The 26,739-nt window shown below is 40.0% G+C and overlaps 1 protein-coding gene across 5 annotated transcripts in view; it reads right to left on the reverse strand.

Annotated features, from left to right (window-relative positions):
- Window positions 1-26,739, reverse strand: part of LOC105475305 (solute carrier family 26 member 4) — a 55,342-nt gene that overhangs the window by 23,907 nt on the left and 4,696 nt on the right. For 4 of the 5 annotated variants that reach the window (XM_071094686.1, XM_011730430.3, XM_071094687.1 and 1 more), the window contains 7 exons: window positions 20,364-20,474; window positions 18,270-18,454; window positions 17,508-17,672; window positions 10,656-10,808; window positions 10,473-10,555; window positions 4,979-5,126; window positions 3,949-4,062 (listed from right to left, as the gene is read on the reverse strand). In XM_071094686.1, the coding sequence (XP_070950787.1) occupies window positions 3,949-4,062; window positions 4,979-5,126; window positions 10,473-10,555; window positions 10,656-10,808; window positions 17,508-17,672; window positions 18,270-18,454; window positions 20,364-20,474 (959 nt within the window). The remainder of the gene's footprint in view (window positions 1-3,948; window positions 4,063-4,978; window positions 5,127-10,472; window positions 10,556-10,655; window positions 10,809-17,507; window positions 17,673-18,269; window positions 18,455-20,363; window positions 20,475-26,739) is intronic. The other variant, XM_011730433.3, reaches the window with a different exon arrangement.

The raw sequence follows: 26,739 nt of genomic DNA on the forward strand, positions 1-26,739 counted from the left end.
TGCTCAAACTACAAAACTGAACAAAAATGCTATCTATATATGCTATGGCAGAGAAGTTAAAGAAAATATGGAAGCTGATCCCGTGAAATTAAAGCCAGTTTGACAGGGATTTTATTTAGAGATAGTACACAGCTGCAGTTTCGGCGTTTATTCAGGCCAACCTTCTAGTTATTTGCCATGGCAGGAAACATGGACCAACCCCCCTTTCCTAACAACAGAGATCATTGTCATATCTTGGGAAATAAATTCTCATGGCACATAGCTGATTCTTCTGCATTATTGAAGCTGCAGCTATAATAGCAACTCTGATAACACTTCGTACTTGTAGCACATGGTCTCATTAAAGTCTCAGAGAAAATAAATTTACTCATCCTGTTGCAAATTCAAAATGCCACATTGGCACATTGAGAGATGGGATTGTGTCTCCTGCTTCCTGGCACAGTTGAATGGAGGCAGGCTCAGAGCTTTGCCCCAAGGCAGCCTGAAACAGTGGCTATGGAGTGACAGGGCAATAGCAGGGGTAAAAGGAAGCTTCAGAAACTTTACCTTCGCTGGCAAAAATAGCTCTCCTAAGATCCATAAATAGGAGAGAGACTGAGGGGGTGGGAACTACTCTCTCGTTTGATTAGATGACCCATGAATTGTCTGTTGAGACAGCTGGGGCAGAGCCGAGGTGAAGATTAGAAGCTCTGAAACAAAGAAGAAAAGGAGGCAGAGAACTACAAGCAAAGCAATCAGAGGGGAAGCAACAGGGAAGATTGTGTTGAGCACAAGTACTGCCTAGTGCAAGAGGTCTGAGTTACAGGAGACAGACACAGCAAATATAAACAGAAAATTAGAAAGCATTCGCTCCACCTGGCAAATTGATCTGGAAAATTAATCTAAACATATTTAGATTATAGTTGGGTCAGCCTGAGGCAATATGATGTGTACAAGGTACTAAAAAGTGTGCTTCATATGTCCGGCTGCCTTTTCTATGCTCTTCCTATCCCCACCCTAGATTCCCAGTTCCCTGGTGCTCTTCCCCTTCTCCTAAGCAGAGAAGCTGATATGCTCCTTCCCTCCCTTCTCTTCGCTTTCCTTCATATCCCTTCCCTTCCTCTCCCTTCTCCTTCCTTCCATTTTCTTCTTTCCTTCCTTCCCTTATTCCTCCCTTCCTTCCTTGCATGCAATTACTCAACCAGTATTTACTGAGCCACTTGCGTCTCACTGTGGATGTGGAGCTCTGTAAACTGGAGAAAGACATGGAGATCTGGGGACAAGGACCACAGTCAGCTGCCAAACTCATGTCAGGAGGGTGACCACCTACTTGCCAAGTATATGTCATAATTAGTCACCAGTGATGGGAGGCCAAGGCTAATTTTGGCCACTATATTAAAATCGGTGAGTGATCAATTATTTGTACTTACTTGATAAGGCTTGTTTGTGAGAAACTCTGTAGACTTTATATCTACAAGCAGATTCAGTTACTAAAAAATTATTCTGTTAAGGGTGGGGGTAATCAGAGCTAAAGAGTGGCTTGTAATCAGAATTACTTTTCCATGAGTCAGAAGAAGTCAGATGGGGGTGAGGGAAAGAAAAGGTTCCAATGTTTAATTCTTCTACAATCTGTAGATGTGCTAAAAACAGTTCATGTCCACCAATACTCATTCTTCCATTCATTCATTCAGCAAATATATGCCAGGTGCTTCTTATGTGCCAGGCACAATATATGTATCATAGATGCTAAGATGCTATTCTTACCTAAAGGAGTGAAACAATGAGCATTTACAAGTATGTGCTAAGACTTTACATTTTCTTAGTTAATCCTCACACTATCCCTATGAGAGGGATGCAATTCTCATTTCCATTTTGTAGATGCTGAAACCAAAGTTCCAATATAAGAGAAAACACAAGAAGCCACATAAGAGAAGCCCTGCCAGTTTATTTGTCCATCAGTCCCTGGATTTCAGTTCAGGCACTTAGACTTTTAACCCCAGAATTTAGTATACATTTCAATAATTAAATATCAAGCCATTTCTTCACTCGTTTCATTCTTCAATGCTGAAATCCTGGCATCCTTCATTCCTAAATATAATACATGCCAGTATGTGGCAGGGGGTATTAGCTTACCAGAACACCATTATCCCCCAAACCCTCTGCCAAGGAGGTAACTTTACATGGGCGTTCTTACTGGGACTGCCAGCCCAGGCCTCATTTGAGCCTGGAGGTAACATCAGGAGAATGGACATCAGCAGTTTGAGATGTGCCTGCACCCGCTGAAGACCATGTGCTCTGGAGAGCTTGGCAATGCTCCGTCTCAAATGAAAGCAGCAGAAGCTCCTACTGCTGACAGCTGCAGCCTGAAATGGGCACAGCTTTGGAAATTGGCTCTGACCTCTTCCCCTTGACCACAGATCTCTGGCTATGCCTCCGGATATGAGCTGTATTATTTTACCTGCTCCCTCAGAGCTGGAAATATTTGCAACAAAAAACAAATTAAGAAAAGTTCTGAAAATAAAAATTTTTGTTGAAAAGCAGCCCCAAAACTGGAAGAGGCCAATTCTTCCAAGTCTGTCACAAGATCCATTATAAATAGGAAAGGAGCATCACATGTATATTGGGGACAATTAAAGCTCTCCCTGGGCAAGTCACTGTTAGAGTCATTCGTTTTTTCAGTTATTCTCATATATATATATATATATATGTATATATTTGACACAGAGTCTCGCTCTTGTCATCCAGGCTGGAGAGCAATGGCACGATCTCAGCTTACTGCAACCTCCACCTCCTGGGTTCAAGCAATTTTCCTGCCTCAGCTTCCCAAGTAACTGGGATTACAGGCATCCCCACCACACCTGGCTACTTTTTGCATTTTTAGTAGAGAAGGGGTTTCACCATGTGGCCAGGTTAGTCTCAAACTCCTGACCTCAATGGATCCGCCCACCTCAGCCTCCCAGAGTGCTGGGATTACAAGCATGAGCCACGGTGCCCGACTTACATTTATTTTTTAAGCGTCCCTGCCTTAATAAAACCCATTTGAAGACTGTGTGTGTGCGTGTGTGTGTGTGTGTGTGTGTGTGTGTGTGTGTTTATTGCACTATGTAGTTTGTTTGTTGTTCTTTGTAGTCTCAATGTACTTCTTACTCCTAAATAATAGTTCTTTTGTGTTGGGAAGATAAGGCCCTCAAGGCACAAGAGACAGAAGCACAATTCCTGAGTCTGTCCCTTGTGGCCATCTGCTTGGTGTGGTCTCTTCAATTGTGTCCTGCTGGAAAGAGTGGCCTTTGAGCATGGCTCCTGAGCTTTCTGAATGCTGAAGGAGGGATTATCCAGAGATTAACTAGGATGCTGGCTTTTTGGCCACCTTGTAAAGGCAACAACTGCAAACCACATTTAAAAGATAAGATTAAACCCACATGCAGAACTTCAAGAACATGAATCTTACTCAGGAAGAAATGCCAAAAATGTTACAACAAAAATATTCTTGGCTAGCAAGCTGTTGTTCTGTTGGACCAAGAGCCCTGGAGGAAGTTCCTGATCCTTGTAAAGGAAATGTGAATAGAGCTTTTCACTTTCCTGAAAATAGAGTAACTCCTAAAGCCAGGAAGCATTTTTACTAGGCCATCTGTCTCCCCAGGTAACAAATTAACAAAAATCAGCATCCTTCATTACTGATTCCTTGTCAGTTGTTATTGACCATGGAGAAGCAGGTAAGTGTAGCTACAAGCCCGGTGAGCACTGACACAAATAGATTTGAGAATCGCTGTATCAGAAAACCATACATGTCGTTTTGTTAAGAGATTTTAGGTGAGGGAGTGGAACAAAAGGAATAGGCCTGAGGTGAATCTGATTAGGAAGTACAAGTCTGAAAGGTGAATTGTCCTGCTAAGCTCTGTGCCAGCCTTCCTCGGTTGCCATGACTCGGCTTGTTTTCTGAGATGGATATCACAAGGCTGTTGCTCCTACCTGTGTCTTTCCTCCAGTGCTCTCCTGGACGGCCGTGCGGGACAGAGCAGTGGTGGCCACAAAACAAGAGAAGAATCCTGAGAAGATGTTGCTGATCCCAAAGGCAATGAATTCCTAAGGGAGAGACTGGATGACAACGATCCTACAAATTGAATCTTTGCAAGACCTTCGCTGAGTATTTCAGGAAGTACATTAAGAACGAAAACTCCCATGCCCACCCTGCCTGGTGGTCCAGTTTAATTTTTACCATGATAGGTACTTGAGGTCCTTGTACGACATCAGGAGTTTGGACTCCATACCATCCAAGAGCGGTGCTCTCGATAATTTTTAAAGTTGACAAGAAATAGCATGTGATCGTTTGCTAAGCTTTTTCACTGCCTAGTGAATGGAATGTCTGCAGCTCTCACATAAGTGTTTTTCTGTGGCTGAATATTCGCTATGAAGCATATTACGACTAGCAGTGCTGTTATTCTGCTTGATTACTAACCATTTAACTGCTGTCATTGCTATACTGTATCTCCAGAAACGTATAGATACAGAACTTGCAAATTTGCAAGCAGTGTGAAATCAGCTTACCTGGCAATGTTTCACATACCTACAAAAATTGCCTGTATATATTAACTGCACAGTGAACCACCTCAATTTAAAGTGGTCACAACTATTATTAATGTTTGTTGCACTACTTTGTCACATTATAACTGCCATTAAAAATAATTGCCAAGAGGTACTGGGTTACATGAAGAATTCTCTTTCTGACCTAATATGTTCATTTTGAATGTTATTTATGACCTGACTGAATTAGCTCTTTTAAAATCAGTGTTATTTCAACTTATTTCTTTAAAAAGCAAAGTGATGCAGTGTGTCTATTCCAAAATAATTTCTAATTAGCAAACACGAGAGGAAAACCAACCCAATAAGGTCTGGTGAAAAAATCCAACCCCGTCTTTAACTGACAGCAAAATCTTTTCCATTTATGTTTTTTTCCTGTTTCCAGCCCTATAAAACCAGTTCAGCAAAAGGGCACCCATACCTGGTTCCCATCGATGGCGTAATCATACTTGGTGGCATATACTTTTCCTACTGACACTGCGATAGCATAAGCCACCACAGCGATGGAAAATGATGCAGCCAGCATCTCCGAGAACAGGCTCACAGGTGGAAGTGCAGGAGGCAAAAACCTAGTGAGTTTTTAAATGAAAAATGCTGTGAAGATTTGACCACTATTCTTTTTCCCCATCTCATCAAATGCTATATCCACTCAGTCACATATTAGATATGAAAGTACTTGATCCAAAAGAACAAAAAGCACTTGAAATGCATACATGATAGTAGCAGCTTTTATAATGTTTAATCAGAAGTTGGTGTTATCTCACTGGCTGATTTCTCTGTCCTCTATTTTCGAGCCTACCCATGCTGCCTCTTCTATATCTCTCACATGAATAAATCTGCTGTTACTGATTCTTTAATATCATACAGCCCCATCCATGTCTCCTTCCACAATTCCATCTTAAAGGTCTTTGAATTTAAAAGATATTTTAGCCATAATATGAGATTTACTGTGTATGAAGAGGTATCAGGTCTGTTAAAGAAACAAAGAATGTATGATGCTAAAAGAGCTCAGTGGAAAATCTTTTTTTGAGAGCTATGACATTTAAAATCTTCTTAAGGCAAAAAAGATTAAATTAATGTAATTATCACAATGCTCCACAGTGACTAAAATATCTCAATGATTGTGGAGTCCAATGACTATTGTTTGACAAAACCAGAGCTACCCTACAAACCATATAAAAAAAAATTAACCTGCAGGTTACATCATGAGGTTGTCTCAAATATGAAAATTTGGGACATGGACCTATGTCTTGATGACTCTCCATATGGTGTAATTCCAGAGGCCCCCAGTCATGAAATGTCTCCCCGACCTACCTCACTTATGCCTAAAGTTTCTTTAATAAGGACACTACATTTTCCCGTATAATTAGAGAAGAGTGGTAAAAATAAAATAGAAATAAAGTTCTTAGAGAAAACCATAGAGAAAGTTAAACCTAGCAAGCATCCTAGGTATTGTTGAATCCACCTCTCTTGTTTTGTTGATAAAGGAACTTAGACTTGGAAACGTGAAGTGATTTGCTTGAGGTCAGTTAGTGGGTCCAGGTCTAAATGTTAGATATTAGATGATTTCCTACCTAATAAGATCTGTGTGGTTCTCTGCCCTTGCAGCCTTACTCTCCCTACCAGTGAGGTCAATTTTCAGACTCCTTTTCTCCTTATATCCCATCCTACCCCACAAGGAGACTCTGGAATGAACCCCATCTATAGACAGACAGGATGTTGGAAACCCTGATCTAACAGTTGGGTGACTCAGCATCACATCACCTGCTAGTTGGGATGTGACTTGGGACCACACTTCTCAAAACAGGCTCATGACTTGCTCCTGAGACCCAGTCAACCCTACTTCAGGTCACTTGGACTTGTCAGAGTAACTTTCCAGTTTCACATACAGTTTAGTTTTGATAGCAGCCTAATGCACACTGCCTGCCTGGCTGCCTAGTTCTCCAAATATAACCTGATCCTTGATTATCCAGGGTTGCAAAGTGTAAAGTGCAAAGACTTAAGTCAAAGGACCAGAATCACTCTCAAATGACTTTGGGCATGTTATTTAACCCACCACGTCCCAGTTTCCTCAGCTGCCAAACGGGGACTGTATACTCTTCTCATAAGATTCAATGAGGAATCACCTGTGTAAGTAATTAGTGTCTACACATATAGTAGGTTCTCGGTATATATTGAGAGAACCTAAGTCTGTCATACTCCTGCCACTCATGTCTGCTGTCTTGCTGAACCCTAAGTGTGCCAATTATTTGCCCCAAACCAATTGAAGTCCCAAACCAATTTGCCCCCAAACCAATTGAAGTCCCGTCTGGATATCTTATAATGACCTGTAAGTAAACCATTTTTCCTTGCCCTTGCCCTCCTTCTGTGGACATAACTCTCCAAATTTTTTGCTCAGTGGGCCTGTTTGGCCCCAGCCAAGCATGTCAGACCTGATCATGAGATATCACTACCAAGAGCCCAAGGAGAGTGAGCATGTGAACACACACTTATCTGAAAATATGAAGACTAGGAGAAGTGAACCCTGAAGGGCCCAAAATTCCACAAACAGGCCAGTGTCCTAAACAGAATACCAAACAGAATACCACAATACTTCAGACTGGGTCTGAACACTTAGCAAATGCACCACAACTCCAGCTAGAGGAGAAGAGTAGCCCTCAGAAAGCAGCCAGGAAGAAACCCCTGTGGTTTTGTTGACTTTGCCCCTGCGCTACGCTTTCAAGTACAACTGCAAAGCACATACTTTAAAAGCAACAGTAGGCCTGAGTTCCCCAAATCAACTAATGGGACCCAGATTGATGGGACAGGGCACGTTCTGTGGGCCACCTATAACCTGATACATGATAAGAAACCTGACAAAAGGGATCTGTAACAGTGCCTGTAATCCCACCACTTTGGGAGGCCGAGGCAGGTGGATCACCTGAGGTCAGGAGTTTGAGACCAGCCTGGCCAACATGGTGAAACCCCGTCTCTACTAAAAATTAGCCAGGCATGGTAGTGTGCACCTGTAGTCCCAGCTACTCAGGAGGCTGAGGCAGGAGAATCACTTGAACCTGGGAGGCAGAGGTTGCAGTGAGCTGAGACCATGCCACTGCATACCATGCTGGGTGACAGAGTGAGACTCTGTTTCAGGAAAGGAAGAGAAAGAAAGAAAGCAAGAAAGGAAGAAAGGAGAGAGAAAGAAAGAGGAAGGAAGGAAGAAAGAAAGGAAAGGGAAGGGAAGGGAAAGGAAGTGAAGGGAAGGGAGGGAAGGAAGGGAATGAAAGAAAGAAAGAGTAATAAACACGACAACAAGAGGACCTCTGGAACTGACGAGGACAGGAGGCAAGATAGTGAATAGGGACTAAAATTTAGAGGACAGAGTCATCAAACTTGTTATGGATTTACACACACACACACACACACACACACCCCACAGAGATCATGCCACTGCATTCCAGGCTGGGTGACAGAGTGAGACTCTGTTAAAGAAAAGAAAAAAGAGAGTAACAAACATGACTACAAGGGGACCTCTGGAACTGGCAAGGACAGGAGGCAAGAGAGTGAATAGGGATTAAAATTTAGAGGACAGAATCTTGTTATGGGTTTACACATATACACACATGCGCGCACACACACACACACACACAACACTATAACAGAAGAGGTAAAAGAGAAGCCTAGGGTAGGATGAGTAAGGAACTGGACAGATTACGAGTTGCAGATAAGGACCAGTTGCATGAGAAGAGAGGCACATGACTGGCCCTCATAGTGTCTGCTGGTTAAGAAAGCACCCAGGATGAGAGAATGAGTGAATCCTAGAGGGACGCTTAGATGCCAACTGGACAAGGAAAAGTTGTGTGTTTCTACCAGGAAAGGGAGTGGAGGGAAGGGCATGGAGCCACTGTTTTTGGCTGTCCAATGGGGCATTGTTATTGGGGACAGAGTGATCCTAACATATGGTCCCGACCCTCAATAGGATAAAGGGAGCTACCAGCAGCAGCCTTAATGGAGGATTGAAGCAGGGAGGAGATCAAAAGGGGGCATATCACAATCTCTCTGTCCCTCTTCCTTTCACTGTGCTCACCTCAGGGCCACTTTAATACTCTGCTTGCTCTTTTCCAATCTCTCCACCCCACCCTTTCCTTTTCAGGTTTGTTAATATTGTCAGAATTGCTTCTGTGCTACCAAGTGAGATCAGATAACCAAGGCCTTTGTTGGGGCTTGTTTATAATGACATAGGCTTGGGTATTTTATTCCTTCAACGAGTGTTTTCTGAGAGCTTACTGTGAGATGAGCTCTGTGCTCTGGGACAGAGCTGAACAACACAAATGGGGTCACTGCCCTCGTGGAGGAGCTTAAAGTCCCTGGGGCCAGGCAGGTTAGATTAGCTGACCAAGCTGACCAGGCGGTCTGTCAAAGGATTCAGCTTCATTAAACTCAAGGGCAAGAGGCTAGAAATCTGTTCTCAGGAGGAGCGCACAGGAAGGCTCTGCAGAGGACCTGGAGGGATAATTTAGGGCAGAAGAAATGAGTTCCCCAAACCAACTAATGGAACACAGATGGATGGGACAGGGCCTGCTCTGTGGACCACCTATAACTTGATACATCCTAGGAAGCCTGACAAAAGAGATCTGTAAAGTATCTTTTTCTGTAATTGTTTCTAACTAATGAAATCATCTAACTGTTAGATCAGATTTGTTGATCCTCTCTTAAAGAGTTTCTCCAGTTTCCTTGAGGGCAAGAATCACTTGAGGCACTTTTGAAAAATATTAATTCCTGAGCCCATCCTCTGGAAAGCCTGATTCAATAGGTTTCGGGTGGGAACCAGGAATCTGTGTGAAAAAGGATCCCATGTGATTCTTACAAAAAGGTAAGTTTGAGAAACACTATAATGGATAGCATGTAAATTAAGTCCCATGTAGCCTGTGCTTTTTCAAATAGTTTGGAACAGGTATTAGAAGAAATTATAAGATTCATCAAATGGGAATACAGCAGTTCCCTGTAGAATAAGCTCTGGGAATAAGCTTGCCTGAGGAAGTTTCTACTAAGAGAATGGAAAACAAACACTGGTACCAAACAGTGGCTCCGTGCCCTTCCCTTCCCTCCACTCCCTTTCCTGGTAGAAACACTGGTACCAAACTCTTCTAGTCTTAGGGAAAACTAGTACTTCTTGATTAACAGCAAGTCTAGTCTTAAATGTTATGAGTGAATGTTACAAATATAATAAACATCTAGGCTTCCTTTGTAACCCCATATAAGAAAATTATGGTATAGGGGATCTTGTCTACTCTTTGTCTCATGAGAGATCTCACTGGTGTTTTACAACGAGTTGAGGCTTCAGCTGTTTTCATTATCCTTGTCTTACATAGGAGAATCTCCTCAAGTCACAAAACTGGAAGGTGACAAAGATGAATGAAGGACCCTGGTCTTTTACTCTTCTAATTCACCAAACTGCCAAACGTTTCTAAAACTTCCCTTGAAGATAATGCATTTACTTATAGGTAGGAGGGATATAATTATTATCTAAAATTGATTAAACTAAATGGTAGAGAGTTTAGGCCAGATGTCCCTGATTCCTTAAGCAGATTGTTCACAGTGCAATAGATGTTACTAAGAAATGATTCTATTTATATTATATTATAATGTTATGTATAAGTTTAAATCAGGAGTCTGGTGTTAACTGTACATGTTTGCCATGTTTTAAGAAAATGAAGAAAAAAGGGCATATGGGGCTGCTTTTAAACAAATGGCTTAATGTTTATCTACAAACATACTGTTTGTCTTATGGTTGTTTCTTCAAGGTCACACACAAATAGGACTATTGAAGGAGCATCAGTGGAATGAAGCTTGTAATAAAAGGTTTCATTTAAATAAAAAGGACTGACTTACTGACTTAATGTATTAGTACTATCTAAGAGGAACATCACACTCACCCCCTTGGGATGGATTTAACAATGCCAGCATTGTAATTTTTTTCCAGGTTGGCTCCATATGAAATGGCAGTAGCAATTATCGTCTAAAATAAAACAAAAGATGTTAAAAACTCAATTGGTTTTAATAATTCCTTGCTTGTCAACCAAATAATGCTGAACTTTCTAACTACATATTCTACTTACCACAATTACTTCTATAGGAATAGGGACTGGGATTTTGTGTCTAAACCGATCGTTTAATTCCTTAACTGCCATACAGACGACAATGGTGAGTAATCCAGCAATGAAATCAGCAAGATTGGTATCACCAATATTTTGAAAAATTTCAACCAGCGTCTATAAAAAGAAAATAATTTTATATACTTCCTGCTGCTACACACACACACACACACACACACACACACACAACCAATTTTCATATGAATCTTCCCACACGAAAAACCATGATATCAGAGTCAAACAACACTCAAAAGTTTCAGTAAAATGATAAAAATGTGTTGGTTGATACGGAGACCATTACATACATATAATTGCTGCAATATATATATACACCAAGTTTTTTATGATCGTTTACTTGGGAAGGAAAAACTGGATGATTTCTACATTCTTATTTTTGCTTCTGTGTATTTTTTATGATAATAATAAAGATGTCTTACAAGAAAAACATGTCATTATAAACATATTACCTTTTACTTGCAGAAAAGCTTTACAAGTTTGTATCTTAAAATGGGCTTCTAGGTGCTATCAAGTAGACTGATTTTTACTATGGTGATATAGCATTGAAACTAAAGGCTGATAAACCTGAAACTCCCAGTTGATCCGTTGGTTGGTTTGTGTGTGTGTATGCATGTGTGTGTGTTTTCTTTCTTTCTATCTTCCTTTTGTCACAGTTAGCCAGTATTTTAGGTAAAGTTCTTTCCTAAACCTGAATGATACAGATAATAACCAAAAATAACAAAAAATCCTAAAATACTTCATATGTGGATACAGGTAGACTGATTCATTCTTTATGGCAAAGAAAAGCTATTGAATTGACATACAGGCCAAGCATAAATTTTTGGAAATAAATTTGGTACTTAATTTTATGTATCAAACTTGAACTAAGATAACACTAAAATTTTTTTTGAGCTCTGTTGCCCAGGCTGGAGTACAGTGGCCTCGAACTCCTGAGCTCAAGCAACCTTCCACGTCACCCTCCAGAGTAGCTGGGGCTACAGGCAGGCATCTATATTTATTTTCTTTATTGTAGAGACTACAATAAATAGGCCATTTTATTTTCGTAGAGATCTGGGTGGGGGGCGGGGGTGGGTGGGCGGTATCTCACTTTGTTGCCCAGACTGGTCTCGAACTCCTGGCCTTAAGAAATCCTCCTGCCCAACCTCTCAAAGTGTTGGGGTTACAGGCATGAGCTACCACAGCTGGCCAAAAAAAAAAATCTTTAAGTAGACAGATGAATCAATTCAAGAAAAACTAGTTTTGTTTTGTAAATAGGAGACTTCTGGGAATCGAGGGTGTTTTCAAGGAAATTAGCAAGCAAGAATCCCAGGGAAGGACACTAATATCTTTGTTATATTAACCTCAGTCCTATAGAAGGCATTATTAAAGAGGGTATCTTTGAGACAGTTCTTTGAGACAGTCTCCCAGTGAAGAAAACTTTTCTTTAAATGAGCTTTTTTATAGACATATTTTATAGGAAGATAAAAGAATGGAGCATCTTATAGTTTATCACATGTATTTTACTTATTTTCACAGATAAACTACTTTTAAAATAATTATAATGATAATTTGATGACAATTATGTATGAACTGAATGAACTTTAAGTACTTAATGAACCTTAAGTAATCTAGGAGTCACTTTGCCAGCAACCTCAACTCTCTGGAACACAATCAAGAAGAGTAAGGGAATGGGGGAGAAGTTATTATGCAAGCAGAATACCTCCCACCATGCCCTTGGACTAGAGTCTGGGCATTTAACTTGTAGGAAGACTCTTGAACTTTCACTCCAAGGGTACTTTTGCTCTCACTTGAAACCCGGTACTAACAAATTCACCCTGTCTGCTTTTCAGAGTCACTGAAAATTGCTAAAGGCAGATACACTGACAGAAACAAGATGATGCAGGGGACAGCAGAGTGAAAAAGAAAATGGGATAACTACCACCAGCAGACACAATAACAAGAACTTAGGGCATTTAACACAGGAGCAAACAGCCCCACCTACCCCAGAGGCTTGAAAGTTATCATTGCGGTTTGGTCCTTTACATAATCAGATTTCTGATGGATGACCCTGATTAATTCATGAGCTAGGCATCACATTTTGATGAATTGTCTATTCATTAAAAGTGTACTTTTCAACTGAAGATGCAAAAATTGAAACTTGAAAAACAAAATATTTGGAATCACTATCCAAATCACACAAACATTTTTACCTTACAAAAATAATCACTACAGGATTCCAGTTTAATCCATGAGAATCACTTAGACCTTTGAATAAAAAGTATGTCTGGTGGATTAAAAGTATAACATGAGGTTCAAAAACCAAAATCAGTTTATATTACACAATTGCATCATGCAAGGCATCTGAGTATATAAATAAGTTGCCTACATATTAAGTAATCATTCAGAATCTTTTAAGACAAGCTCTATGATAGGAAGTTTAATCTGTGTAGAAATAAAACTCACCATGTAAACTGAAATAGTCAGATTATACTTAACATAGAAATTAGACTCTACAAAAACACTGAACAGTACTTCTAATTTAGTTTACTGTTAAAATACCATAAATATGTTAATAGTATGGATACCCATGTGATTCTGTGTTTTAGCTTAGTATTCCAAATAATTCAAATTATGATAATGAACTTTTTGGTAATAGATAATATTTTACTGTATTTCCTGCTGTGTTTGGACAATTTTAGGACAATTTCATTTAGCTAACTTCTTTGTTCTTGCCCAGGATTACCTGAGTTTATGAAGCCATAAGAAAAAAATTATGCCCAATAATATGTATGAGAAGATTGATCTGTTTACTATTGGAGTTGAATTTATTTTTGTTTATTTTATCTCCAAGAATATCACAAACCCTTCACAACCACCTTTTGCTGTCAGGCGTTTCCTTCCATATCTTTTGTGTATACATGTATAGATCAATCCTTAAAGTGTTACTTTAATATAATGGTATAAATTTTACGTACTGAAATAGGTACAAAGCAACAAATCTAATCAAGCTTAGTGGTGGCTTTCAAAGCTCTCACCCTTGTCTACTGAGACAAACCATTCAAACTGAATGGTGGGAAATCAACCCCTAAGTGGACTGGGATTTACTTAGATAACTGAGTAGCTGCATAGTAGTATCAAGGATATTAACTAATTCTAAATTGCTGCCAATACCCTGTCATTCTCCCTTCTACCTCCTACATCCAGTATCTCTGGCATTTGTAAATTAACTTACTTCTTTTTCTCCTAATATTTCCTCCTCTATTTCTTTTCATTCGTTATTTCTAGTTGTCAGTGCCTCTTTGGGGGAGAGGGCAGGACAAACCAAAGTGCAACCTTAGAACAAAGATTAGTTAACATTTCAGGTAAAGTATTTTACAACAATCTTACAGTCTTTCCTGCGAGAGTCCTCTACTACTCTGCATTTATTGAAGGATTCTTTCATGTATAATTGCAATGGTAATATCATAAGCAAAATTCTCTGTTCAGGGACTAAGCCGCTCACTCAACCCTATGCAATCATTTTCAGACGTGCTGAATCTTTTTTTTTTTTTTTTTTTCAGAAGAGTAAACTTATATTCACCACCACATAGGGATGATTGAAATACCTTCTCCAACTTGGCTGGCCTGTAAGGAGTTTCTTGCAAAATTCTATGCTGTATGCTAAACTGAGACTTCAATAAAAATATGCAACAGGAAATAAGTTACATAATGACTGCACTTGGTTTAAAAACTATTTTTGATCTTGGTCTAGTGGTTCATGGTCATTTTTGTCCCTGTCAAAGTGAAATCATTTGCAGAAAGTTTCTTCTTAAACATAATCCTATGAGAGCAGAAGAACTATTTCTCCTGTTCTGCAAGGGTCCTACAATGGCCATGGACCCAGGTCAACGATTAGTTTGGACTCCTGTGATCTGTGTAGATGAAGGCCTAGCAATGTTTGCCTAATGAGGTGGGTATACTCAGTAAGAGATGTCTTGGTAGGTTAAGGAGTCACTGGGTTTGTATAGGGAGTGAACAGTGCCTGGCACATGGTAAGTATTCAATATATGTGTATTGAATAGATAAACTGAATGAATGAGAATGAAGGAATAAATGAATGAACATTTGATGAAGAAAATGTAAAAGTAAGTAAAAAGCAAGATGTGCCGGGGCTGCAAAAGTTACAGAGCCTGTCCAAATAAGGCAGTCAGAGGTCTCAAAAAGAACTAAGGATTGGCCAGGTGCAGTGGCTCACACCTATAATCCCAACACATTAGGAAGCTGCAGTAAGAGGATTGCTTGAGGCCAGGGGTTCAAGACCAGCCTGGGCGACATTGCAAAACCCCTGTCTCTACCAAAATAAAATCTTAAAATTTTTAATTTTAATTTTAAAATATGGGCTGTACATGGTGGCTCACTCCTGTAATCCTGGAACTTTGGGAGGCCAAGGTGAGAGGATCACTTGAGCTCAGGAGTTTGAGACTAACCTGGGCAACATAGCGAGATATTGCCTCTACTAAAATTCAATAAAGAAAAAGAAAATTAGCCAGGTGTGGTAGTGCATGCCTGTAGTTCCAGCTACTCCAGAGGCTGAGTGGAAGAATTGCTTGACACAGGGAGATGGAGGTTGCAGTGAGCTATGACTGTGCTACTGTACTCCAGCCCGGGCAATGGGGCAAGACCCTGTTTCAAAAAAAAAAAAAAAAATTTTTTTTAAATAGAAAACTGTGGATTTGATAGGAAAAATATACCAAGAATGACCCATATAATGCTGAATCAAAAACTTTTGCTAATGTCTTCTAATAGGCTGGGTCCCGAGGAAATGAACGGCGAACTTCATGGGGTCTATTCATCTGTGATAATAATAATAATAAACTCATTTCTTACTATGTGCCAGATATTGTGCTAAGTGCCTTGCACATATTTTCTTTCTCAATCCTCACAGCTCTAAGAGGTAGTTACTATTACGACTCCCATTTTACAACTGAGGACACTGAGGCTTAGGGAAGTTGAGTATAAATATCACAGGTAGTGGGTGGAGAACCAAGATGCCAACTCAAGTCTGTTGAAGTTCAAAGTCCGTGATCTTTTTTGTTTGTTTTTGGTTTTTTGTTTGTTGTTGCTGTTATTGTTGTTTGAGATGGGGTCTCACTCCCATCACCCAGGCTGGAAGGCAGTGGCATGATCTCGGCTCACTGCAGTCTCAACTTCCTGAGCTCAGGTGATCCTCTCACCTCAGCCTCCCAAGTAGCTGGGACTACAGGTGCGTGCCACCATGCATGGCTAATTTTTTTGTATTTTTAGTAGGGACAAAGTTTTGTCACGCTGCCCAAGCTGATCTCCAACTCATGGGCTCAAGTGATCCACATGTGTCAGCCTCCCAAACTGCTGGAATCACAGGCATGACTCACCACATCTGGCCTCATGATCTTCATCACTATGTGATTCTGCCTCCTGTGTCTATTCTCATTGCTTAGAGTGGTACCTGACCTGCAGTAAGCACTTGGTAATATTTGTTGAATGGATGGAGTGTAATAGTATGGGATTATGGCACTGTTATGAAATTGAGCAATTCCTGACAACCTCACTGTACATGGCCTTACATTGTTTTAGAAGCCAATAGGTGGGACTTTAAAGACTCAAACTCCATTCTTAATGTTGACACATTGTTTTTGTATGATATCATTCCCCCAAGCTAGGATGACATCATGTTACTATTATCACCATTTTTCAAGCATCAATAACATGCTTTATATAGAACACATTTTTAGATCCAAAACCTTTTTCAAATCTAATTAGTGTGATCTACATCCTGCTTTTGCATTTCTTTTGCATGGTGAATCATCTCTGAATTTAATGTTCCTTTTCATCTATAATTGTTGAGACGTTTACATTATGCATTTTATGGACTCTCATGGTTAGAAAAAGCTTTTAGAGATACATCTCCAATCATTTCATTTCACCAATAAAAAAGATGCCTTGAAATAATCATTTCAAATAACTCCTTTATTTAGAGTACTTGTTATGTACCAGCCCCTGGGCCAAGTGCTTATCTATTCTTATTTAACAATCCAATGAGGTATATACTATTACTAACCCAATTTTGCAGAGAAGGAAACTGAGGCATGGTGATTTGCTCACATGGCTAGTAGACAGTAGAGCCAGAATTTGAATCAAAGTCCATCCAGTTTTAAACCTGAGCTTTCAATTAGCACCCTAACCCTACATGATGTGTCCAGGGTCACTTACCTGTTAGAGACAAAGCTGAGGCTAGAAATCAAGTCTGTTATATTCCAGAGCAGCCTTTAATTCATTAGACCACTTTGTTTTCATTAATGTTTTTAAGTACAATAGTATTTCTAGAGAAGTAACCAAATGTTTTCAATGGCTCCCAAAGTATTCATAGAGAAATGTGGGGTCTCCAGAATCAAGTTTTGTTTTGTTTTGGTTTTGGTTTTGTTTGAAACAGGTTCTTGCTCTGTTACCCAGGGTGGAGTGCAGTGGGGCAATCACAAATCACTGCAGCCTCAACCTCCGGGGCTCAGGAGATCTTCCCACCTCAACCTCCCAAGTAGCTGAGACTACAAGTGTACACCACTACACCCAGAAAATTTTTGGATTTGGGGATTTTTTTTTTTTTTCTTTAGCGATGACGTCTCACCATATTGCCCAGGCTGGTCTCAAACTCCTGGACTCAAGTGATCTGCCCACCTCAGCCTTCCAAAGTGCTGGGATTACAGGTGCAAGCTACCACGCCCAGCCCAGACTCAAAGAGAGAATGAATACAGTTGTTTCTGGAATGAATAGTGACCCATGCCTGGAGCAAGAAGCAACACTTACATAGATAATGGAGAGAACTCCATTATAGTTTTTGGTTGAAACATTGAGGACAATCTTTAGCTGTGAGACCAGCACTTGGAAGGCAGCAGCTGTTGTGAAGCCACCAACCAAAGGATCTGCCAAGTACCTCACTATGAATCCAATCTGCAAGCCTCCAAATATCAACTAGGATAAGAAAAAGGAAAGAAAAATTAAACGTTTGCCTGAGATAGAAACCAACTCTCTGGAAATATTAAATCAAGCTTAATACCAATGAAAACACTAGTAGCCTACCTATAGCACAAAAATACTTGTAGAAAAAAATAATAATTTCTTAATGCCTTATCACTCCCCTACCTCCACCACTCTAAACTTTGAAAACGATGCGTAATAAAAACCTTGAAGTATTTCTATACATGTACTCAGAAAAGCAAAAATCCATAGCTTATTTCTATGGCTTTCAGTCTTGTGTCTCTGCTCACCAGAACACTTTTTTCTCATTTATGGATTCCCATATACTTCCCTTCTCTCATCCTCAATTGAATCACACATGTTCTTCTGTGCTTTTTTCTGTCTCTGACTTTGACGATAAGTGAGTCTTAATAAGTGGAGACTTGCTGACTATTTTAGCATCTGACCTAAAACAACGTAATTTATAAAATAATTTTGGGTTCCAGAAAATTACTTTGTTTTGTTTTTAGAAGAATCTTTAAGTCTATATGCTTTAAAGTTAACTTCAAATAAAAATTACACCAATCTATATTTTACTTGTAAGTTCATTACCTGTATGATTCCAACCAGCAGAGTCAGGGCACTGGCAATCAGGACTCTAGCTGTATCTCTAGTTGCAGTGTCTATCATGGTAGTATTTAACACAGTTCCATTGCTGCTGGATACGAGAAAGTGTTCGTCGGGGGCCATACTCAGAACAACAGATCCCACCATTAAACTCACCACTGGAAAAGGTCCTGGGGAAAGAAAAGTCTCTAACAATTAATCAGTTATTAATCACAAATGTTCAATGTGTCTACATAGGATTTAAAAGATGTATAAAAGATTTAGCTGTGACTAGGAAAATATTGTTTGTTCATGAAAGAAGCTAAGTCGGACCCAGTGACTCACATCTGTAATCCTAGCACTTTGGGAGACTGAGGTGGAAAGATTGCTTGAGCCCGGGAGTTCCAGACCAGCCTAAGCAACATAGTAAAACCCCATCTCTACCAAAATAAGACAAAAATTAGCTGGTGGTGCGCGCCTATGGTCTCAACTACTTGGGAGGCTGAGGTGTGGGGATTGCTTGAGCTAGGGAGGTGGAGGCTGCAGTGAGCTGAGATCACGCCACCACACTCCAGCCTAGGTGACAGAGCCAGATCCTGTCTCAACAACAACAACAAAAAGAAACTAAAAAAGCAGATATCTTGAGGCATTCACGACCCAGAAACAGGCGAGAGAGACATGTAGGTAGATTATCATGACACAACATTCAGGATGCTTTGTGAGTATATCAAAAGGTTGTCTAACCTGTCTATGTGTGATCCTCATGTGTATGGGTCATGGGGACGGGGATGAGAGTTGTCAGGAAAGGCTTTCTGGCAAAGGTGGCACATACATTGAGTGTTTACTTATTCTACTCAACTTTTGTTTCATATAATCTCATTAATTTCCTAAGTGTCCAATGTCCTAATCTCTGTGGATCTGAGTATCTTGATCAATATCACAGGGTCCAAGTTAGGATTTAAAAAAATAGCAAAGGAGTATGAAGTTTCTCTTTTAGTAAGACAAAACATTTTTTCATATCAAATGTCAATCTGTAAGATCTTATATTTTTAAAAATATTATTTTTTTCCAGCAACTGCTCCGTTTACTACTGTTATTTTTATCCATGATGATGATGATGATTCTACCCTTTCATCATGGAAGCCTTTATGGTTTTGAGGTCCCAAAACCCAGCCCCAATCACCTGGAATATCTCAATGTATAGAATACCAAAGAGAAAAATCAGCTTCCATGTTCCTCATCCAAGTATCCAACACTAATTGATTCTCCAAGGTGAGGAAGTTCTTTCAATCAGTAACCTCTTTCTGATCTCATTCTCAGGAAATACAACTAAGGACAAAAACATGGGTTGGGGATAAAGTAGATGGTTGCATTTATTTCAAGAGGATCATTGAGGTAGACATGTCTAGCCAGCAGATGGATGTAGGAGCAAAATTTTCTCTAGTATAAATGTCAAAGTCACAAAATAGCATTAAAACACTCATTTACTAGGACATTCTAACAAATGAGAATTCAAATTTTAGGAAGAGCAGTAAAACTTATTATAAGCCATACCAAGAAAGAAGGCCAAGCTTAGCTTCTAAACTGTTTTGGTAAGATTTTGCCAGTCTTCTAATATTAGTGATTTAAAATAAGTATGCTCTTCAATTAAATCATGAATATGTATTTGATGAACATACTTAGTAATTTCTAAGTTAATCCAGTAAAATGGTAGGTTCAAAGACCTTGTGTCATTTTTACCCTGTCATTTTGACTCCAAAAATGGAGTCAAATTTATCACATTTTTAAAAACCAAAACATGCTAAAATGTTAAGGTAGGCTGTCATTTTCAGTTTTTCAATTTTTCCTCTTCATTAAAAAAAGTTACCTAACATCATTGAATAGAAAAAGTAGGCAAAACACTAAAATCCCATTTCCCTGAGAACATTAACAAAGATATATTAGGTTGGTGCAAATGTAATTGTGGTTTTCACAATTAAAAGTATAACGGTGAAAAGCACAATTACTTTTGCTCCAACATAATAGAGGCATAATGCACTTAATATAGCCAAAACACTTTAAGCATGAGCAAATATAATTGTAAAATATGCTTATAATTACCAACTGAGATATGTCTTGATGTTCCAAAGATAAAGTATGTCAGGATAGGGAAAAAAGCAGAGTAGAGACCATATCCAACAGGAACTGCAGCTAGTAGGGCATATGCCATCCCTGCAAGCACATCCAAAGTGATTACATTCACAAACCAAAGTTAAGGTATGCAGAAAGTCCTCAACTTACAATGGTTCCACTTATGACTTTGACTTTATGATGGTGCAAAAGCAATATGCATTCAGTAGAAGCCATACTTTAAGTAACCATACAACTATTCTCTTTTTCACTTTCAGTACATTATTCAGTAAATTACATGAGATATTCAGTATTTTATTATAAAATAGGCTTGTGTTAGATTATTTTGCCCAACTGTAGGTTATTATAAGTGTTCTGAGCACATTTCAGGTAAGATAGCCTAAGCGATGATGTTCCATAGGTTAGGTGTATTAAGTGCATTTTTGACTTAAAATATGTTCAACTTGCAATGGGTTTATTAGGACATAACTCATGATAAGCAGAGGAGCATCTGTCTTTCTACTGCACAAAGAAGGGCCTTTACACAGATACTCTCAATTTACAGTTTCAACAGATCAGCCTGTTCTGAGTTGGTCTCCTTATTTTGCATACAGACTTGCTATGCTAGGATGCAGAACAGGATCCAAATCACCTGGAACAATGATTGCATCTACAAACATCACCTGCTCAGATGAATAGACTCAATTGATCAGTAATTCAGTCGTCCACTAATCAGATCAGTGGGAAAAAACATCAAGTCCATTGTTGATTAAAAACTTGGTCAGGCCCGGTGTTCCACACCTATAATCCCAGTGCTTTGGGAAGCCATAGGCAGGAGCATCAGTTGAGCCCAGGAGTTTGAGACCAGCCTGGAAAACATAGCAAGACTCCATCTCTACAATAAAATGAATGAGCCCGGCATACTGGTTCATGCCTCTAGACCTAGTTATTAAGGAGGCTGAGGTGGGAGGATTGCTTGAGCCCAGGATTTGAGGTTACAGCGAGCTATGATCGTGCCACTGCACTCCAGCCTGGGCAACACAGCAACACCTTGTGTCTAAAAAAGGAAAAAAAAATTGGTCGATTCAGTCCAAAGGCTCAGACCAGTTTTGCACAGAGGCAGTTGTGTCTGAGCTCAGTGTTTCTCTGCGTTCTGAGGGACACAGTCATTGTTACCCTGCCCTTTCTCCTTTCTCGGTGGGGGAAGAAAAGTTAGATCTAAAGAAAAAAATATGATAATTATACACAGCAGCAGACAAGACAACGCTACCCTAATGAAGTTGACCAACGCCTCCACTAGGCAATGCCAGCAGCCCCCAGACCCATGAATTTCTGGCTATAGAGAAATCAACATTCTAGTTTACATGAGGGTTAGAAGAGGATAATGACATTCTTTTCCTTGGTTAAATACTTAGATAGTCAGCATATCTTGCTCCGTTTTACCTCCTCACCCTTCACTCACTCACAATGAGAGAAAATCAAGCCTTTTGACCCTTGAGTCATTAATAAGGAATTATGTTTATAGTAGTTTATTAAAAATGGCAACAGCCTGAATATGCTGGCCCCCACACACTCAGTATTACTTATCAGAGGAATGTCCCCAAGCGGGGAAGTGGTTAACTAAGTTATGCTTCATACTCCGTAATTCTATGAAATAAAATTGATGTGATGCTCAGAAGTACATTCACTAACATGGAGAGATATGAAGTAAAAAGGAAAAAAGTGAGTAAAATCAAGATTCAAAACTGATAGGTATGTACGCTCCCACTTTTGTAAAAAATACACTCCCATTCCAGCCTGTGGGAGTGTATGCATTAAAAAATCGGGAGGGGCCGGGCGCGGTGGGTCACACCTATAATCCCAGCACTTTGGGAGGCCGAGGTGGGTGCATCACGAGGTCAGGAGCTCAAGACCACCATGGCCAAGATGGTGAAACCCTGCCTCTACTAAAAATACAAAAATTAGCCAGGTATAGTGACAGGCACCTGTAATCCCAGCTACTCAGGAGGGTAAGGCAGAGAATTCCCTGAACCCAGGAAGCAGAGGTTGCAGTAAGCCGAGATCGCTCCACTGCACTCCAGTCTGGGCAACAGAGCAAGACTCCATCTCAAAAACAAGAAAAAAAAAATCTGGAGGTATTTTGAATGTAATACGAAGGAATTCAGATATACAAGAAACACAATACCCAATGAATAATACAATAAACTTTCATGTATCCATAATCTAGCTTACGAAATAAATTACTGCCAATGCAGTGGAAACTCTCAGTATATTCTTCCTCAATCACATCCTCTTTCCTCCCTCCACCCTCAGAAGGCAACAATTATCCTGAATTTGGTGCTTATTATTTCCAGATATTTCATTATACTTTTATATAGATATGTATTTATGTGTCTAGAAAGATATTTACTAAAATATTGATGGGTTATCTGTATGGTAGGATCAGAGGAGACTTCTAGTTTGTGGTGGAGGTGTTTTTTCATGTTCCTTATGTGTATTTTCTAGTTTTCTACAATGAGCATTCATTCATTCAACAACAGTTGATTGTGCACCTACCATGTGTCAGACACTGTTAAAACAGAGTCTATGCCCTTGTGGAGTTTGTATTCTAGAAAAATATATCTATTAGTGCAATTGTTTTAATATATAAATTACAAACAGGAGTTGCAATAGTCAGTAGTCCCAAGAGCATGGAATAGAATAGGAAGGTGACTCCACAGAAGGAAGACAAGAAAAGAAGGAGCAGGGGATGAAAGCACAACTTCTCTATTTCATATGGACAGTTTTCAAGTCTTTCTCAAACTTCCATTTCCCTAAACTGGGCTCTGCAGTTCTTAATATGCCTGGAAAAGGGGAACTTTTTAGTTTTCATATAGAGTGTCCCATTGAGGGACTACTACTACTCAAATATATTGTAATCATCTTAATTATAAAGAAACTTGGTACAACAGTTTTAAAATTATACAATTTGTAAAGAAATCTGGAGCCAGGTGTGGTGGCTCATGCCTGTAATCCTAGCATTTTGGGAGGCTGAGGTGGGTAGATCACTGAAGCCAGGAGTTCGAGACCAGCCTGGCCAACATAGTGAAACCTCAACTCTACTAAAAATACAAAAAGTAGCTGGGGGTGGGGTGGTACACGCCTGTAATTACAGCTACTCGGGAGGCTCAGGCACAAGAATATCTTGAATCCAGGAGGCGGTGGTTGCAGTGAGCCAAGATTATACCACTACACTCCAGCCTGCGTGCCAGAGAGACTCTGTCTGAAAAAAAAAAAAAATTAAAAGAAATCTGAGTCATTGATTTAAATGATAGAATCTCTGTGTTGGTAGTTATGATGTATAGGATGGTGACATATACTGACGAAGCAGGTGCTAATAAACATTTGAAATTTATATTTAATTTAAATTTCATCTAAAGGTAAAGCCTTCTACCATGTGAGGACGCAGCAAGGAGAGAGGCTGTCACCAGAAACTGAATCTGCAGGCACCTTCATATTGCAGAAATAAATTCCTGTTGCTTACACAAACAAAGAAATAAAAGTCAAAAGGAGAAAGCAGACAGCAGACTCCTTAAAGCTGTGAATAAAGATAGCCCTACAAGGGTTGCATCGATCTTTTGCTGTCTGATGGGAATTTTTTTAGTAACAAAAATCAGAAAGACCCCATCATCCTTAGCAACTTCCTGGCTTCCCAGTAACCTGAGCTGGTCTTCTCGGAGTTGTTCTACTACTCAGCTGCTCAGCCAGTGGTTACATCATGGACATTGTCATCACTGGAAACCACACCACCACCTCCAAAATCTGAATTTTGAGCCTCTCTCAAGCTATAGCCACCAAGCCTTCCAGCTCACCTACCGCAGAATCCTTATTGCAACATTTATTTGTGCTCATGAGGCTTCTAATCAATTAACCGATCCACTGTCTCCCTATCCTCCGCACCTTCCTGTCTTCACTTCCACCTTTGCCCACATAGATGCCATGGAATTTTGCAAATATTCTTAACTCCCTTTTTTCACTCTCTCCTTCCTTCCTTTTCTTGTCTGGCAAAACCCCAATTTGGCTGACCTCAAACATCCACCTTTTCCATGACAGCCTTCAAGCAGCTAGGTAAACTAAACTGAAGGCATCTACATCTGGGCTAACCAATTTCATGTAAAATGTGTGACCACAAGTGCCAGATGGGCACTCAACACTGCCTGGGGACCCAATTACATTTCCTCAGGGGGTGTGCCTTTCCTTTCTTTGAGACAACTGTTCAAACCTCCCCTACTTACCTCGATCTGCCCAAACCCTTCTCCACCAGACTCAAAGTTAAGAGACATATTCTGCTTTTAATCGAAAACACAGAATCCATGAGATGCTCCCAAGTTGCTTTTCATCAAAATTTCAAACCTGTCTTCATCTGCACCATTTGGGCTATCTTCCTTTGAAAATGGAAGAAATGTCTCCTGCCTTTAAGGAGTAATTCTCCTAATTCTGTTCTCAAACCCCTCCACACTTGCCCCTTTTTGCTACTTTGCTTCTAGTTATTTCTCCTGTACTTCTTGCACCACAGATCTCTTTCTACTAGGTCATTCCTATCGGTTCACAAATATGTTCTAGTATCTCCCATACTGAGAAAAACAAATTCTCCCTTCACTCTGTCTTTATCTCTTATCTCCCTCTGATTCATGGCAAAACTTCCTAAAAGCAGTCTGTAATCCTTCATCATACCCCACCCCTCAGGCATATTCAACACTCTCATCCCCTCTATGCTTTTTTTTTTTTTTTTTTTTTTTAACCTTCTCTTTTGGCTTTTGATTCCACATTCCTTTGGTTGTTCTTTGTCTTCAACTTCCTGAGCCCAGCTTTCTCAGGTTCTTGGCTGCCCCTCTCCTTGCCTTCCTAACCTCTAAGTACTCTGACTCTCTTTTCTTCTACACCTGCCCTTTCTTCCTAGGTAATCACAGGCATTCCCACTCTTGTAAATATCACCTCTTTAGCGATGCTTTCCTGATTTTTATGTCTAGCCTAGACCTCCCCTCTGACCTTCACACTTGCAGTAGCTCCCACTTCTCTATGTGGCATCTCCACTTGGAGGTCTCACCCCTGCATCTCAAACTTAGCATATCCAAAAGGAAACTTGATTTCCTATCCCAAACCTGCTCCTCAGCCTGTCTTTGCCATTTAGATAAATGATGTAATGATCTACCCGGTTGCTCAAGCCAACAACGTCGGAGGCATCTGTGATTTTCATCCACACTTATCAGTATGCATCAGTGAATTCTTACTGCACAATATATTCCAGATCTTGCAGCTCTCTTCATAGCCTGCCTCATCCGGTTCAAGCTGACACACCTATTCTCCCTTTAATTCACAGCAATATCCCCACAGGGCCAGGAATAGATGAGGCAAATGAGGTGCCTAGGGCACAATATTTAAAGAGGCACTCACCCACACTACAATTCTTCCTCTTCCTCCCTGGAAAATACTAAGTTTTCTGGCCTCAGGGCCTTTGCACCTTTACCTGGTACACTCTTTTTTCTGCTTATCACATGGCTGTCTTCTTCTCATTCTCTTGTCTTTGACTAAATTTCACCTTCTCAGTAAGGTCTTCCTTGATCATTGTGTCTAAAATAGACCTCCCTTTCTGGCTAGGTGCAGGGGCTCACACCCTGTAATCCCAGCAGTTTGGGAGGCTGAGGCAGGCAGATCACTTGAGCCTAGGAGTTCCAGACCAGCCTGGGCAACATGGTGAAACCCTGTCTCTACAAAAAATACAAAAATTAGCCAAGCATGGTGGCACATGCCTGTAGTTCCAGCTACTGGGGAGGCTGAGATGGGAGGATCACCTGGGCCTAGGAGGCCAAGGCTGCTGTGATCTCACCACTGCACTCCAGCCTGGGCAACAGGGCAAGACCCTATCTCAAAAAAATATAAAAATAAAGATCTACCTTTCAAATGAATCCCTATTACAGTATATTTAATCCACCACAATATATATTGCAATCTATAATTATTTTCGTATTTATCTACTTATTTAATTCCCATCCCTACCCCTCAAAATAATTTTACAAAGCTCCATGAGGTCAGCACCTGTGCCTGTTAATGAACCACTGAATCCACATGACTGGATACCTGGCCTACAGAATTCGTTTATAAATATTTATTAAGTGAATGAATGATAAATGAATGTATAAGTAAGCCAGATTAACCTCCCAGAAATTCACCGTATGCAGATAACTTTATAGAGATAATGTTTCTAGAAAAACATGTTACCCATAAAGTAAGGAACTACACAATAGACACCGGATTAAAATCCCAGCTGTACCACTTATCAGCTTCATGACCCTGGGCAAGATTTAATAGATTTCTCACCTACTGAAAA

The sequence above is a fragment of the Macaca nemestrina genome, chromosome 4 (genome assembly GCF_043159975.1).
Source record: "Macaca nemestrina isolate mMacNem1 chromosome 4, mMacNem.hap1, whole genome shotgun sequence".
Classification (NCBI taxonomy): domain Eukaryota; kingdom Metazoa; phylum Chordata; class Mammalia; order Primates; family Cercopithecidae; genus Macaca; species Macaca nemestrina.